Source organism: Manis javanica, chromosome 16 (assembly GCF_040802235.1).
Source record: "Manis javanica isolate MJ-LG chromosome 16, MJ_LKY, whole genome shotgun sequence".
NCBI lineage: Eukaryota > Metazoa > Chordata > Mammalia > Pholidota > Manidae > Manis > Manis javanica.
This window is the reverse complement of record NC_133171.1, coordinates 67,967,317-67,982,691: the sequence shown is the minus strand read 5'-3', so window position 1 is coordinate 67,982,691 and position 15,375 is coordinate 67,967,317. Positions and strand designations below refer to the sequence as shown.

The window sequence follows — 15,375 nt, the reverse complement described above, 5'->3', positions numbered from 1 at the left end:
CACATTACCCTCAGTGGTTAGAAGTGAGGTTAATTCAAAGAATCCAGAACTCGGGAGATGACACTGACCTTTGTTATTTATTAACTTTGAGGGTTACTAATTTTGTTTTTTGTCCCCAAAAGTTAGTTTTTCACAAACTTAGAAAAAAGCTTCCAAAAACAATGCAAGTTGAATAAAACAATTGAAGGAAGTCACATCTTTTGTTTTCCTGCAATATATATAAGAAAAACAAAGGGAAATGCAACTTTTAAAACCTTTGAAATTGTTTGTTTGTTTGAAAGAATACTTTTTCTCTTTTTCTCCACTAATGTCCTGGAAGGGCAGTTACATTCCATTTTTCTTACTGATTTCTTTTTCATGCTTTTGAAGTATTAGCAAAATACTCAAGAGGAAAGAATTTTTAATGAATATTGGTACCAGAAAAACTAGATAATATGTAATAATCAGTTTATGGTTTGTTCAAATTTGAAAGCTTTAATTGGCCGGTAGGTGGGTTGGGTGTGCTGTTAAATGTTTTATCATAATTAGGTATATGTGTACAGTCAAGGTATTTTGGCATAAACTGAATTATTCTATTGGGTAACACACAATACTACCTAATCTTTTGCTATCTACTGGTCTCATCCTTTTCTGTGAATAACATCATACAAAAAAAGAGAGAATGCTTCAGTACTGAGATGAAAGTAAAGTTGACATTTTACATAATCTATGTCCCTGCCTGTCTTGTATGTCTTGCAATATTAACTTGATTGCTTTTTTCTTCTTCTTAAGTTATATAAGACAACGCTGGTTGACTAAGAGAAGATTTTATAAGGATTCCAAATCTTATTTTAAACGACTGATGGAAAATAATATACATGAGTACTGGTTCATAAACTGATTAATAATGATGTTAGCCATGACAATACATTATATCACATGATCATTTAACATTAATTTCAACAAACTGGTGATGAACTTAATCTAACTTCAGTCAGTCAAATAGAAATCCAGCCAAAACAAGTCTAATCAATTATAGTCATAGTAGGAATAAGCCTGTATACCTTCTCTCTGGAGGGTTACTCACTTTTTTGAAAACATCTAAACAGATAATACATAAACAATTGAACTGCAAATACACTGGAAAATCTTTAATCATTCAGTAGATCTAAAAGTCAATACTAGTTCATATGTGAAATATAATAAGCAATAATTCAGTCTTACTGGTTACTGAAGTGTCTCTCTGACAATAGTGATTTCTTGCTAATGAGTATTTAAAAAGGAAGGGTTTTGGGCTACTCAGAAGTTTGTGGTTTTTCCTATTTCTTACTAATGTCTCTCCATGACCAGTAAGGGTCAACATGACCAAGAATATGTTCCACTGCCAGACCTTCAAAAGTTCCTTAAAATTAAAAAACAATTTTGGGCACATTAAGTATCTCAGAATACAGTTCATCAGACCGTCTAACTTTACAGATGGAGAAACTGAGCCTGGAAGAGGGAAGAGACTCATCCAAAGTAACCAGACAGTGGCAGACAACCCAACCCTAGAGGACCCCCAGGGGTTCCAGTGATTGCCGGACCAAGTACAGGGGCCTGTCTCTAGCACCAGGTCCTCTCCAAGTGGCCCACTTTGCACAATGGAAACCAGAATCTTCTTAAACCATGGTCCCAACCACCTCAAAGTTAGCACTGTGCTGTCCTCACATATCATAATGGTCATTAGTAGAAACTCTTGCTTGGTCTATGTGTCACATTTAAAAGAGAATATCAAAACACTTGTGAATACATAAAACTCAAAAAAACAGTATTAAGCAAATGTATTTTTGATGCAAACTGCCTGATTTAAGAAAAAGGAATGAGTTCTTTCATGATCGAGAGAACATCTGACGTGAATTAGCTCTCATTTACTCTAAAGTGAAGAATCAAATGCAAAATTACCTTTGAAGGTCTCAAGTTCTTTCCTGCAGGAAAAAAATGAAAATGTAAATTTAAAGTAAACTATTCCCGATGGAAACCACTTTTAGATTGTAATAAAATTTATATATTTTAAATGCCCAGAGTCTCATATTTCTGGATGTTCACATATGCTTTACTGAAATTGGGAATACAATTAGCCTCAAGCCAGTATTTCCAGTTTTTCTACTAATTACATTATAAATGACTAAAAAAATATTCTACCAAAACTTAAACTGTTAAAGCACTGAAAAAAGAAATACAAGAAAACATGGAAATAAGAAAACACAAAGCATTTTAATGCTGGCTTTGAACCATCTCATATATGTAAGAATAAGTTTATAAAATTACGTAACAATTTTCCCTCCATTGACCAACATTAAATAATAGATTTTAAAAGTCTTTAATTAAAAATCATCTGGAATAGGAGCAGTTATTTCTCCCTTTAAATGAATGAGGAATGCACATATCAAAGTACTAAGGTCCGTAGCTCTTCTGTCACAAAAGGAAACTTCCAGTAAACCTCTGGCTTTAATTTTGCCAGTGTCAATTGAGGATGCCGAAAACACAAAAGTTTCTTGGGGAAATGTACAGTGGGAGGGAACAGATGAACAATCATAAAACAAACATGTCATAAAACAAAAAAAAAGAAGTCAAAGCAAGTTGCTTTCAGGTTCCACTTCAAAATTTTTAAAAAAATTTTTTGCTCATTATCAATAATAGTAAAAAAGCAATCTTGAGGAGGTTAAGTTTATTTATCCCACTCAGAATATGAGACATTCATCTTTTATTTGCACTCCAGGTTTTACTAAAACTAGAGATATTTTTAACTCTCAAATGGGTATTCCACACTAATTACAATACCCCTCATGTTCCAAAACAGTGACTACAATTAACAGCTGGCAGGGAGGACTGGCAAGTTGCCTGCTGGGAGACCACGCAGAGAGCGTTCCTGTGATAGCCCAGGAAAAGATCTTAACTCAGATGGCCATCTCACTCCTCTTTTCTAAAAATGCCAACTCCTCATAATACTGCTTCAGCACAACAATTCATTAACTAGGACAAAGGATGTTATTTTCAACACTGTCTTTTTTTTTTTTAAGTGTGTTTTCCTTCATCCAAGAGTCCAACTTCAGTTCTAAAAGATTAACTGGGTATGAGTCAAGTATGCCTGAAACCTACTTTATAGTCCAATAATGGGATGAAAGCTGAACTGCTGGCCAGAAAGGCAACAGGACATGACATACTGAAAAGATGCCTTCAATTTACTTCTCACCAATGCCCCCTCATTAGCGATTTCCTAAGGCTGATGGGTAGAAAAGATGACAGAACACTCAGTTCAATATTCTAATAAGTCTATTTTTCTATGATTATAATCTTTAGAGCACTTCAGCTTTCCTTCTTTAAGAATGTGTAACAGCAAAATTTCTAAAAGGAGCCTCCATTTTAAAAAGCTGAAACTTGGAGTAGTAATTGAATGGACGTTTTTCTTCCTCTACTCCCACCCCCAAATAACAACCATATTAACAAAGAATCTAGCATCTATTTTATTAATGAGTAATTTCCCGATGAGAAAAGCTGCCTTTCATGTACAGGGATCACCCTCACCTTTCATTCAGCCTCTGGCTGCCTCATCACCAGCGGGATGCTACTCCTGAGGAAGACGAGAGCCCAGCAGAGCGAGCCCTCTTTCTCGGCATCTGTTATTTACAGGGTTTCATGACCACTTCAGTAAAACTTCCAAGAAACTTCCTTTTAGATGAGATAAGATGAATCACTCCTGTAAAAATTCCTACACAAGAACCTACCTGGGAGGTAGTGGTGGTACAAGTAACTGGCTCAGAGTAAAAGTCGGCATTGTGGATCTTTCAAAGAACTGATAAAGCAGAGCCCCAAAAGCCTTGAAATTTCCCAATTTTTAGGGTGGACTCTGCCATTTGTTAGGGCTAATCAGCATTTGGAAATACAGATGACACAGAGAAGGGAGGCACAGGCAAGCCAAGAAGAGGTAACTGTGAACTGAAGGCATGGAGGCCGAATGATGCAGGTTATACTTGAGAACAGCAGGCTGCATGAAGACAAAGTCGTGGAGAAAGGTTAAAAAAAATGAGCCAGGCTAGAAAGAGCAGGTTTTATTTTTAGCAGAATAACATGAGCCAGGCTGTGCTTTAGGCAGAACAGTCTGGCTGTGATGGATAGAAGTACTGACAAGAGGGGAATAAAAGCAGGCAGTACTTAGGGAACCACTGCAGGAGTTTCAAGGAGAGCTAATTAGTGCCTGGCAAGAACAACGTAAGCGGAAAATGGCAATGAAAGGAGGAGTCCAACTTGAAAAATGCCATGGGGAAGACTCTACTGTCCACAGCAACTGATGACATGGGGATACAGCCGAGGAAGAAGACAAGTACGTTAACCATGAGGGTTCTGGTCTGGACCACTGGAAGGAAGGTGACAGAAAACATGGGAAGAGAGACAGATTCTGGAGGGCAATGCACGGGTTCAGCTTGGAACTTCATATAACCTGGAAGGCTGGACACCTAAGGCTGGTGATGCTGAAAGCCATGACCCCATCTCCTGTGGCCTACTCAAGAATTTATTTAGCTCCTCAAGATCTCTAGTCCCTTACCTCCCATTCAGTCTTGAACTTACTCCAGTTTAGCTTCTTGACCCCACCACTGCACGATCAAGGTCACCAACAATAATCATGTTGCCAAATGCAATAATCTGCTCTCATATTCACCTGAATCCCCGGGCAGCATCTGATCCAACTGGAGATTCCCTGAGCAAGTTTCCTCTAGTTTTTCTCTTACTTCCTCCTTTTCCTTTGCTAGCTTCTCTACCACCTCCAGACCACTAAAACTAGAGCACTGGTTCTTGACCCTCTTTTCTCAACTTAGCATTCTCTCACAGGGCAGTTATATCCAGCTACGTAGCCTTAAATATCAAATATGTGCTGACTTTCGGATTTATATTTCCTGTCCTGATCTCTTCTGTAAGTTCCAGACTTTATGCATCTGCCTGTTTGCTTGCTCTGCTCTGAAGTGGAGTAGGCTCCTCAAATATTTGCAGAACAGCCTATTCTTCCTCCAGTCTCCTTCATCTCAAAGCTATTACCAAGTTCCTCAACCACTGGTTTACCCATTTCCTCATTCTTCACATCCAATCCATCAAATAAATTCTGTCAATTCTATCTCAAAACTATCCATTTTCTTACACTGAGTGTTTGTTGAGCTCAATCATTCATTCAACAAAAACTTATTGTACCTAAGACACTAAGAATAATGCTAGGTTTGGGATATACCTTCTCCATAACCTCAAAAAAACTCTACAGGAGAGACAAAGAGGTAAAGCAACAGCTGGAAGTCAATGTCCTAGATTAGGGCTCTGGTAATGACTTGCTGAGGATTCTCTAGAAATAAAGAGGAGAGAGCAACTCATACTCTTTGGTTTGACAGGAAAGGCTTTTTGGTGTATTGAACTGAGTTTTGAAGTAAAGTACAACTGGTGGTGATGATCATCATCTCACACGCCATTTACTGAGAACATGGCAAATATTTTACCCTGAACTATTACATCATACTCTCTCAATTAACCAAAAGAAATGCATACATATGCAGTTTTCAGTTTTGGTCACTTGTCATTTATTAGAAATGCAGTGACACTAGTCAGTGTGAAGCAGTCTTCAAGTTCATCTTTTCCATGAAGATTTCCTGAACATCCAACTGGCAATCTCCCATTATCCAAACTCTATCAGCACCTAACTCAGTCAGTATATCGCCCCTAATGCACTGCCCTGTCATACCGTACAGGTATCATGTCTACGATGACACAACAGAGCTCCTCTCTCATCTGCCCTGATCAGGATCGTGCAGAGCGTCGGGCACAACAGAGACTCGCAAATCCTGGTGTCAAGTACTGTGACTGCAGAATGACTACGAGTATCTGCTTCCTCAGAGAAGCCCTCACTCAACTATAGAGAATTTTACTCTGAGAAGTTTGATCACATAGTATCTCATTTGATAATAACTTGTCATTTGCATTTTAAAAATTTGAGTCTCATTTTCCATTGTGTAATAATATTTTCAGAAGATCAAGTAAGTAGAAAGAATTGAAATGTCCTCTTTTAGATTTTGTCATATTTTAAAATTTAGTCAATTCAGAAATGCTTTTACAAAATTTAGCATAACGAACCCTGAAACTAAACCATTCAATAAATAACACCAGACTCCAAATGTAATAATATTTCCAAAGGGTGAAACTGCTATTTAATCATTTTCTCTACAGGGGTTGAGTTATTAGGGCAGAATAAAAACAAAAAAGGTACCACACTAATAAATAAATCTATCAAATGTTGTAAGAAGTACATTAAGTCTGTATATGTACAGAAATCATCTAAATCAGACTCACAGATGCAAGCTTAATAGATTGGAACCACTGGATAAATATCTCCACAAACACAATCATTTCACAGATGGAAACATACTTTCTCTAAATACTAAACTGCTTCCCCTAGGACAAACCCATGATAAAAAGCTAAACACAATGATTCCATACAGCAAAATGACACACTCAAAATGCCAACTGCAAAATCAACTCTACCACTGTTCTTTACATTTGAAAATGTTTAGGGAAAATTTTTTTTTTGAAGTACAGATCAGCAATGCCTTTTGTATAGAACACATTTGAAGAGCATCCCTTCATTATGGCTGTTATACAGAATCTATTACCATGACTACCTGTTCACAGAAAAGAGCTCACAAGACCTCTTTCAAAAAGGATGACCTACCACTCACTCCTCCCAAGTGCGTGGCACTGTAGCAATCTACAGTAATGAAAACATGAATCCTTACAGGCTTGGGGGGTTTGTGGTTTATTTGGGAGTTGGTTTATTTATTGTGATGGGTGGTAGGTGGCCTGGAGTGGAGAGGGGTTGAGGGGAGAGAGTTGAACATCCAGCTTGAGGTAAATTTCCTAAAAACTGTCTTTATCTGAGAAGACCCTGTTGTCATTTGTTACTTACACAGATCCTACTGAAAGGATGTGTTCTATAGCACAGAATGAGACCTTTTTAACATTATCTGTGAAACAAAACCATTTGAACAGCAGCCAGTTCATTGTAAAAATGCCCTAAGTCCGTATTTATCATGCCATTAGTGTAATAAAGTTTTATGTATTTATTTACACTGGGAAAGCACAACCCAGAAAGTAATACAATGACAGGATCCTAGAAACATTGCGTTTAAAGTTGAAAAGAATCTGAGCAAAATAGTAACAAAGGAGACAGGAATTTTAAAAAATGGACTGCCTAAAAGATAATGGGGGTACGGGAAATAGGCTGCTTGGTGGCAGCACTAAATTATGTATTGATTAAATCCCATGATTGCAAGAGATAAGACCTGTTTCCCATGCATATCTGTTTGATCTCAAGGGGACACAGGTGTTTGAGGCTAGTGGGATAAAGAAGAATGAGATGGGGTAAGGAATATCCACTGTATGCCACGCATCATACAAGGCCCCTACAGATGCTGTCCCCTGCAGTCCCAATGCCCTGCTGCAGGTACCGTCATCCTCACTTAATGCTTGAGGAACATGGGGCTTGAGGATGAAAGGCCACACAGCTAATGCGTGACGGGATTGGGAAAAGCCCAGGCCTCCTGGTGTGCGCAATGTTTAGCATCCAGAATGCAGCTGAGGGGCCAAACACAGCTCACGTGAATGCAAGGTATGACCTACGTGACGTATTTTAGCCCCATGAGAAAGTTACTTTTCTGGTAAGCTGGATAAAAAAGTCATGTATATGAAATTCAGAGCTACCCCAAAATATCCAGGCAACACCTGGATCCACCCATTATCACTGACATAAACATGAAATGAAAACCCCAATATTCCCTTGAAAACATCTCAAAATTTTCAGGGAGGTCTGTTAATAAAGAGAGGACCTTTATTCTCACTGATGTGCTGAAACTAGCCCACGGTGACTACTTAGTTACTACTGTCAACTGCAAATATATACTTTAGGTTTTTACTGTCTCTGTTAAAAACAAAATTTTTTTGAATTCTTTATGAATTCTAATATATAAAGTGGCATTTACACACTGGGAGAAAAAGTTCAGGAAAAGAGTACTGTAAACCAATTAGAGAAACATTATTTTTAAAGAATTAAGTCAAGACATGTGTTTTTAATGTTGATGGCAAACAGATACTCAGTTCAAAATAAAGCTTTAGGAACTTAAATACCAGTCCTAAACTACATTTACTGCCAATCCAAGACTCTAATAACCTGTTAAATATTCTAGCTACATCTGTTCTTGTGACTACATATAATGTCTGAAACTGTCAAGATTTATTCTATAAATCTTGACACTTTAGAACACAAATTTTGTTAAGCTCAATTCCTTGCCAACTCGTAGGCTTAGGTTTTATTTTGAAAGAAAATGTAAGATGTGATTACACATTCATGAAACCAATAATCTTGTAGCCTCCTGTCAAGAAGTCACTGGCCTAGCAAGTGTGATTACTGTACTGAAATAAATATAACTTGCTATCAATTAACCACCTCTGAACTGTCTAAAATCTAACATTTAGTAAGGAGGAAGGAACTAGAAGGACAGAAATGGAGAGGAGAAACACAAGTTTGGGACTTTTTTTACCTAACTTCCATGCCTCTACTTAAGTTTTTGAGCTTATAGAATAGTTACAGTAACTGGTTTTAAATGTCCTTGTGCTTTTTCTAATGCCTGCAGCAGCCCTGAATTAATTGTGACTAACTGGTCATCTCTTCAATATTTATTTAATAATCTTTGATTAGATGCCAGACATTGTGATTTACCTTGCTGGGTGCTAGATATTCTTGTATTCCTACAGATATTCCTGCTTTGAGATATGGTTGATTTACTGGAGACAGATCCCTTGACGCTTGCTTTGATAATCTGTGAAGGTCTGGAGCAGACCTCATTCAAGGGCTAATCAAATCCCCACTAAGAGAAGGCTTTGAGTAATCTTTCTAACGCCTCATCAGGTTGTGAGATTTTCCAGGCTAGCTGTTGGAAAGGAGGACTGTTGAGCAACAGGAGCTGTTAACTAATCCTTTGGGTATTTTTTTTTTTAATTTTATTTTGGTATCATTAATCTATAACAACATGAAGAACATTATGTTTACTAGGCTCCCCCTTTCACCAAATCCCCCCCACATACCCATTCACCATGTCCATCAACATAGTAAGATGCTGTAAACTCACTACTTGTCTTCTCTGTGTTGCACAGCCCTCCCTGTGCGCCCCCCCCCCCCCACACTATACATGTTAATCGTAATGCCCCCTTTCTTTTTTCCCTCCTTTGGGTATTTTTTTCCTCCTGCTCGGGTAGCTTTCTCACATGCATTATCAGTACTTTGCTGGATATTCAAGGGGAACCTTCTACACAATTCGAGAGCCCCATTCTCCCTGTACAGCTCTATCCTCTCTGGTATCATGTCCTGTAAACTAGCTGCCTTGGCTCTTCAACTCAGAGTCTAGGCTCTTCCTGGGATCCCCCTCCCTGCACTTAGCCTGGAAACTCTCTCAAGACAGAATGCTGGGGCGATCGCAGGGCTGATCTCACTTGCTTCCTATCTATCAAGGCTCACTTCTCTTCTTTGCACATAGACTGGTGTTCCAAAGACACTTCATTTATTTTATCTGGTTTTGGTTGTACCAGGAGGGAGAGTAAATGTGGTCTGTTACTCCACCTTGGGTAGATATGGAAGTCCACTCCCTTTCTGTAGAAGTACTGCCTGAGGGAAAGTTCTCCTGATCCACTTTCCCCCCAGCATCCTCGCAGACCTCCACTGCAGAACCTCCCAAGGTAGTTACTGCTGTTCTCCTTCAGATTAGGCACATTAGAACTTCTCTTTTGGTTCCAGAACCATCTTCACCCTGTAGAATACCATTGGTTTCCTTGCTCTTTCTCAGAAAGCCAGGCCAGTGTGCCACACTCCTGATAAGCCTCCCCACAACCACCATCCCCAACTTTCTGAAGTCAAAGTACAGGTCAGACTACAGCCCACTACCTGTCCCGGTTAGTTTAGACAGTCACTTCTTGGAGCTCAGGAGTTTTAACAGGTTATCATCTAGAACCTAAACTAGTCAAATACTAGTAAAGATACGCCCTAACATTTCAAATAAATCTGTTAAGCTTTGCTTTAAAGATTTTCTAAACTTAGTCTTTAATCTACATTTGCCAAAACAAACACAAAAAGAGGAGCATAGTGCCTTAGCATTAGTTGTAATAAATAAAGCAAAAGAAATGACATTCTCAAAATATGCATGCACACTGAATCTCTTCAATAGAAGCAGTGACCCCCCACTTACAAGAGTTTCTAAGAGATAAAAACTAAATTTCAAAGTCTAAATAAATCAATGAAAAGTGTTTTTAGGATGTCCCTAAGCAGATTTCAAGTCCAATGGAAGACTGTGTTAAAATTATGAGTCATTTCATAGTTACAGAGAATTACTAAAATCACTCTCTTCAAGATGTACCTATTTTCAGAGACATTCCAATGGCATGCTCCCAGTGAAGGGGAAAACAAAGGATCCAGATGTTTGGAAACAAAATTATTTTAATTAAATCACACACTTATGTATGATATGACTAATTACTGTGAAGGAATTTCAATAAGCATTCTAAGGAATATATGGTTGTCCTGGAAAAATTAAAAATTTAGAAGGTTAAGATTCTACATTTCTTTTTAGCTCTACTTCATTTTAAACTTAACTATTATTCATGTCTCAGGGGTTTTGTACCTACTGTTCCTTCTGCTTGGACCTGTATAATCCTAGATCCATAAAGCGGCCTTCCTGTTGGGGTCTTAGCTCTCACATGTCTTCCCACTAGGGCCTGTTCTGCTCACCCTAGCTAAAGCAGCTCTCCATTTGTTGGCCACTACAGCATTATCCTGCTTTGTTTTCTTGGAAACCTACATAATCTGAAATTATATTCTGTTACACATTTATCATCTATTTCCCCTCAAAACCTTCAACTAAAAATATAAGCTGACTCCCAAATCTCAAGTCCATTTTTCTAACCTGCTAGCTAGAAAAACCCAAGTGAGTTCTTTATTTTGGCTCACATACAAAATATTAACTCTTTTTACCTGATGAAAAATATATTTGCTATTGCCTATAAGAGCCTATGCAAGGGGATGGGATTAAAGATGGCGTGAGAGGAGAGACAGAGGCTGCCTCCTAAAACTGGATACAATTAGAAAATTAAATTGCACAACTAATCCTGGGTGAGCAACAGGAAAGAGGATGGTGTCAGACTGCATACACCTGGAGAAAAGAGCAGACCTCACTGAACGGGGTAAAGTACCAGAGCTATGGCTCTGCGGGACCTGAGCCCCTCCCCCACCCCAGCTCACCGGCGGGAGGAAGAGAAAAGGAGCAGGGAGGGAGTGGAAGGCTTGGGACTGCTGAATACCTAGCTCTGGAGATCTGATCTGGGAGCACAAACCTACATTTCATGGTGCTTTCATAAGACTTGCATGACTACTGGGTTGGAAAGTTAATACAAGCAGAGTTCCTGGGGAGACTGGGATTCCGGCTGCTTGTGGAAAGCAGGGATCCATATCTGGCTGCTCTGGGACAAAAATTTATACATGTGTGCTTGGCCCACTGGCTCAAGCAGTGGAGACAGGCACAGGAGCCAGGACGTGGGGAACAGCTCTTTCCGCCCCCCAGGCACCAGTACTGCACCCCTACGACCCCCGACATTGCTTCAGGGGTCGAACAGCTCCAGAATAGAGCTTCTGGACACTACAGGGTGCCATATACAAACATGAAACACCAAAGGAACCTTGTCCAGAGTAAAATTACTAATACAACTCCATAGAAAGATTTAAACGATATGGACCTTGTGACTCTTCCTGAAAGGGAGTTCAAAAAAATCATTGGCATTCTAATGGAGGTACGGAAAGACATCCAAGAACTGAGGAATGAATTCAGGTTGGAGATCTAATCATTGAAGAGCACAATGGAGGGTATTAAAAGCAGGTTGGACATGGTGGAGGAGACAATAAATGAAACAGAAACTAGAGAAGAGGAATACAAAGAAGCTGAGGCACAGAGAGAAAAAAGAATCTCTAAAAATGAAAGAATATTGAGAGAACTGTGTGACCAGTCCAAGCAGAACAATATTCGCATTATAGGGATACCAGAAGAAGAAGAGAGAAAGGGATAGAAAGTGTCTTTGAGGAGGTAGTTGTTGAAAACTTCCCCAATCTGGGGAAGGAGACAGTCTCTCAGGCCATGGAGGTCCACAGATCTCCCAACACAAGGGACCCAAGGAAGACAACACCAAGACACATAGTAATTAAAATGGGAAAGATCAAGGATAAGGACAGACTGTTAAAAGCAGCCAGAGGCGGAAATAAGATCACATACAAAGGAAAGCCCATCAGGCTAACATCAGACTTCTCAGCAGAAAACTTACAGGCCAGAAGGGAGTGGCATGATGTATTTAACGCCATGAAGCAGAAGGGCCTGGAACAAAGATTATTTTATCTGGCAAGATTATCATTTAAATTTGAAGGAGGGATTAAACAATTTCCAGATAAGCAAAAGCTGAGAGAGTTTACCTCCCACAAACCATCTCTGCAGTCTATTTTGGAGGGACTGCTATAGAAGGAAGTGTTCCTAGGGTTGGATAGCTGTCACCAGAGGTAGTAAAACCACGGTAGGGAGGGTGGAGCAGCTGACTGCGAGGCAAATGCGAAATTAACTATTCCCAAAATCAATCAAGAGATAGACAAAAAGTACAGCATTTGATACCTAATATATAAAGAATGAAGGAGGAAGAAAAAGGAGGAGAAATAGAAAAGAACCTTTAGATTGTATTTGTAACAGCATACTGAGTGAGTTAAGTTAGACTCTTAGATAGTAAGGAAAGTAACCTGGGACCTTTGGTAACCACGAATCTAAAGCCTGAAATAGCAATAAGTACATACCTATCAATAATCACCCTAAATGTAAATGGACTGAATGCACCAATCAAAAGACATACAGTCACTGAATGGATAAAAAAACAAGACCCATCTAAATGCTGCTTACAAGAGACTCACCTCAAACCCAAAGATATGCACAGACTCAAAGTCAAGGGATGGAAAAAGATATTTAATGCAAACAATAGGGAGAAAAAAGCAGGTGTTGCAATACTAGTATCAGACAAAATAGACTTCAAAACAAAGAAAGTAACAAGAGATAAAGAAGGACATTACATAATGATAAAGGTCTCAGTCCAACAAGAGGATATAACCATTATAAACATATATGCACCCAACAAAGGAGCACCAGCATATGTGAAGCAAATACTAACAGAACTAAAGGAGGAAATAGAATAAATGAGGAATAAAAAATTTCATTCATTTTAGGAGACTTCAACACATCACTCACTCCAAAGGACAGATACAACAGACAGAAAATAAGTAATGACAGAGAGGCACTGAACAACACACTAGAACAGATGGACCTAAAAGACATCTATAGAACTCTACACCCAAAAGCAATGGAATACACATTCTTCTCAAGAGCACATGGAACATTCTCCAGAACAGACCACATACTAGGCCACAAAAAGAGCCTCAGTAAATTCAAAATGATTGAAATCCTACCAATCAACTTTTCAGACCACAAAGGTATAAAACTAGAAATGAATTGTACAAAGAAAACAAAAAGGCTCACAAACACATGGAGGCTTAACAACATGCTCCTAAATAATCAATGGATCAATGAACAAATTAAAATAAAGATCAAGGAATATATGGAAACAAATGACAACAACTCAAAGCCCCAACTTCTGTGGGACGCAGCGAAAGCAGTCTTAAGAGGAAAGTATATAGCAATCCAGGCATATTTAAAGAAGGAAGAACAATCCCAAATGAACAGTCTAATGTCACAATTATTGAAATTAGAAAAAGAAGAACAAATGAGGCCTAAAGTCAGCAGAAGGAGGGACATAATAAAGATAAGAGAAGAAATAAATAAAATTGAGAAGAATAAAACAATAGAAAAAAAATCAATGAAACCAAGAGCTGGTTCTTTGAGAAAATACACAAAATAGATAAGCCTCTAGCAAGACTTATTAAGAGAAAAAGAGAATCAACACACATCAACAGAATCAGAAATGAGAAAGGAAACATCACGATGGACCCAACAGAAATACAAAGAATTATTAGAGACTACTATAAAAACCTATATGTTAAGATGCTGGAAAACCTAGAAGAAATGGACAACTTCCTAGAAAAACACAACCTTCCAAGACTGACCAAGGAAGAAACAGAAAATCTAAACAAACGAATTACCAGCAAAGAAATTGAAGTGGTAATCAAAAAACTACCAAAGAAAAAAAACCCTGGGCCAGATCGATTTACCTCGGAACTTTATCAGACATACAGAGAAGATATAATACCCATTCTCCTTAAAGTTTTCCAAAAATAGAAGAGGAGAGAATACTCCCAAACTTATTCTATGAAGCCAACATCACCGTAATACCAAAACCAGGCAAAGACCCCACCAAAAAAGAAAACTACAGACCAATATCCCTGATGAACGTAGATGCAAAAATACTCAACAAAATATTAGCAAACTGAATTCAAAAATATATCAAAAGGATCATACACCACAACCAAGTGGGATTCATCCCAGGGATGCAAGGATGGTACAACATTCGAAAATCCATCAACATCATCCACCACATCAACAAAAAGGACAAAAACCACATGATCATCTCCATAGATGCTGAAAAAGCATTCGACAAAATTCAACATCCATTCATGATAAAAACTCTCAACAAAATGGGCATAGAGGGCAAGTACCTCAACATAATAAAGGCCATATATGATAAACCCACAGCCAACATCATACTGAACAGCGAGAGGCTGAAAGTTTTTCCTCTGAGATCGGGAACAAGACAGGGATGCCCACTCTCCCCACTGTTATTCGACATAGTACTGGAGGTCCTAGCCATGGCAATTAGACAAAACAAAGAAATACAAGGAATCCAGATTGGTAAAGAAGAAATTAAACTGCCACTATTTGTAGATGACATGATATTGTACATAAGAAACCCTAAAGACTTCACTCCAAAACTACTAGAACTGGTATCATAATACAGCAAAGTTGCAGGATACAAAATTAACACACAGAAATCTGTGGCTTTCCTATATACTAACAATGAACCAATAGAAAGAGAAATCAGGAAAACAATTCCATTCACAATTGAACCAAAAAAAAATAAAATACCAAGGAATAAATCTAACCAAGGAAATGAAAGACCTATACCCTGAAAACCTTAAGACACTCTTAAGAGAAATTAAAGAGGACACTAACAAATGGAAACTCATCCCATGCTCCTGGCTAGGAAGAATTAATATCATCAAAATGGCCATCCTGCCCAAAGCAATATATA

General features: G+C 38.4%; 1 protein-coding gene across 6 annotated transcripts in view; it reads right to left on the bottom strand.

The window, feature by feature from the left end:
• DTNBP1 (dystrobrevin binding protein 1) overlaps positions 1–15,375 on the bottom strand; it is a 149,856-nt gene that overhangs the window by 68,082 nt on the left and 66,399 nt on the right. For all 6 annotated transcript variants that reach the window (XM_073225160.1, XM_073225158.1, XM_073225159.1 and 3 more), the window contains one exon: positions 1,921–1,943. In XM_073225160.1, the coding sequence (XP_073081261.1) occupies positions 1,921–1,943 (23 nt within the window). The remainder of the gene's footprint in view (positions 1–1,920; positions 1,944–15,375) is intronic.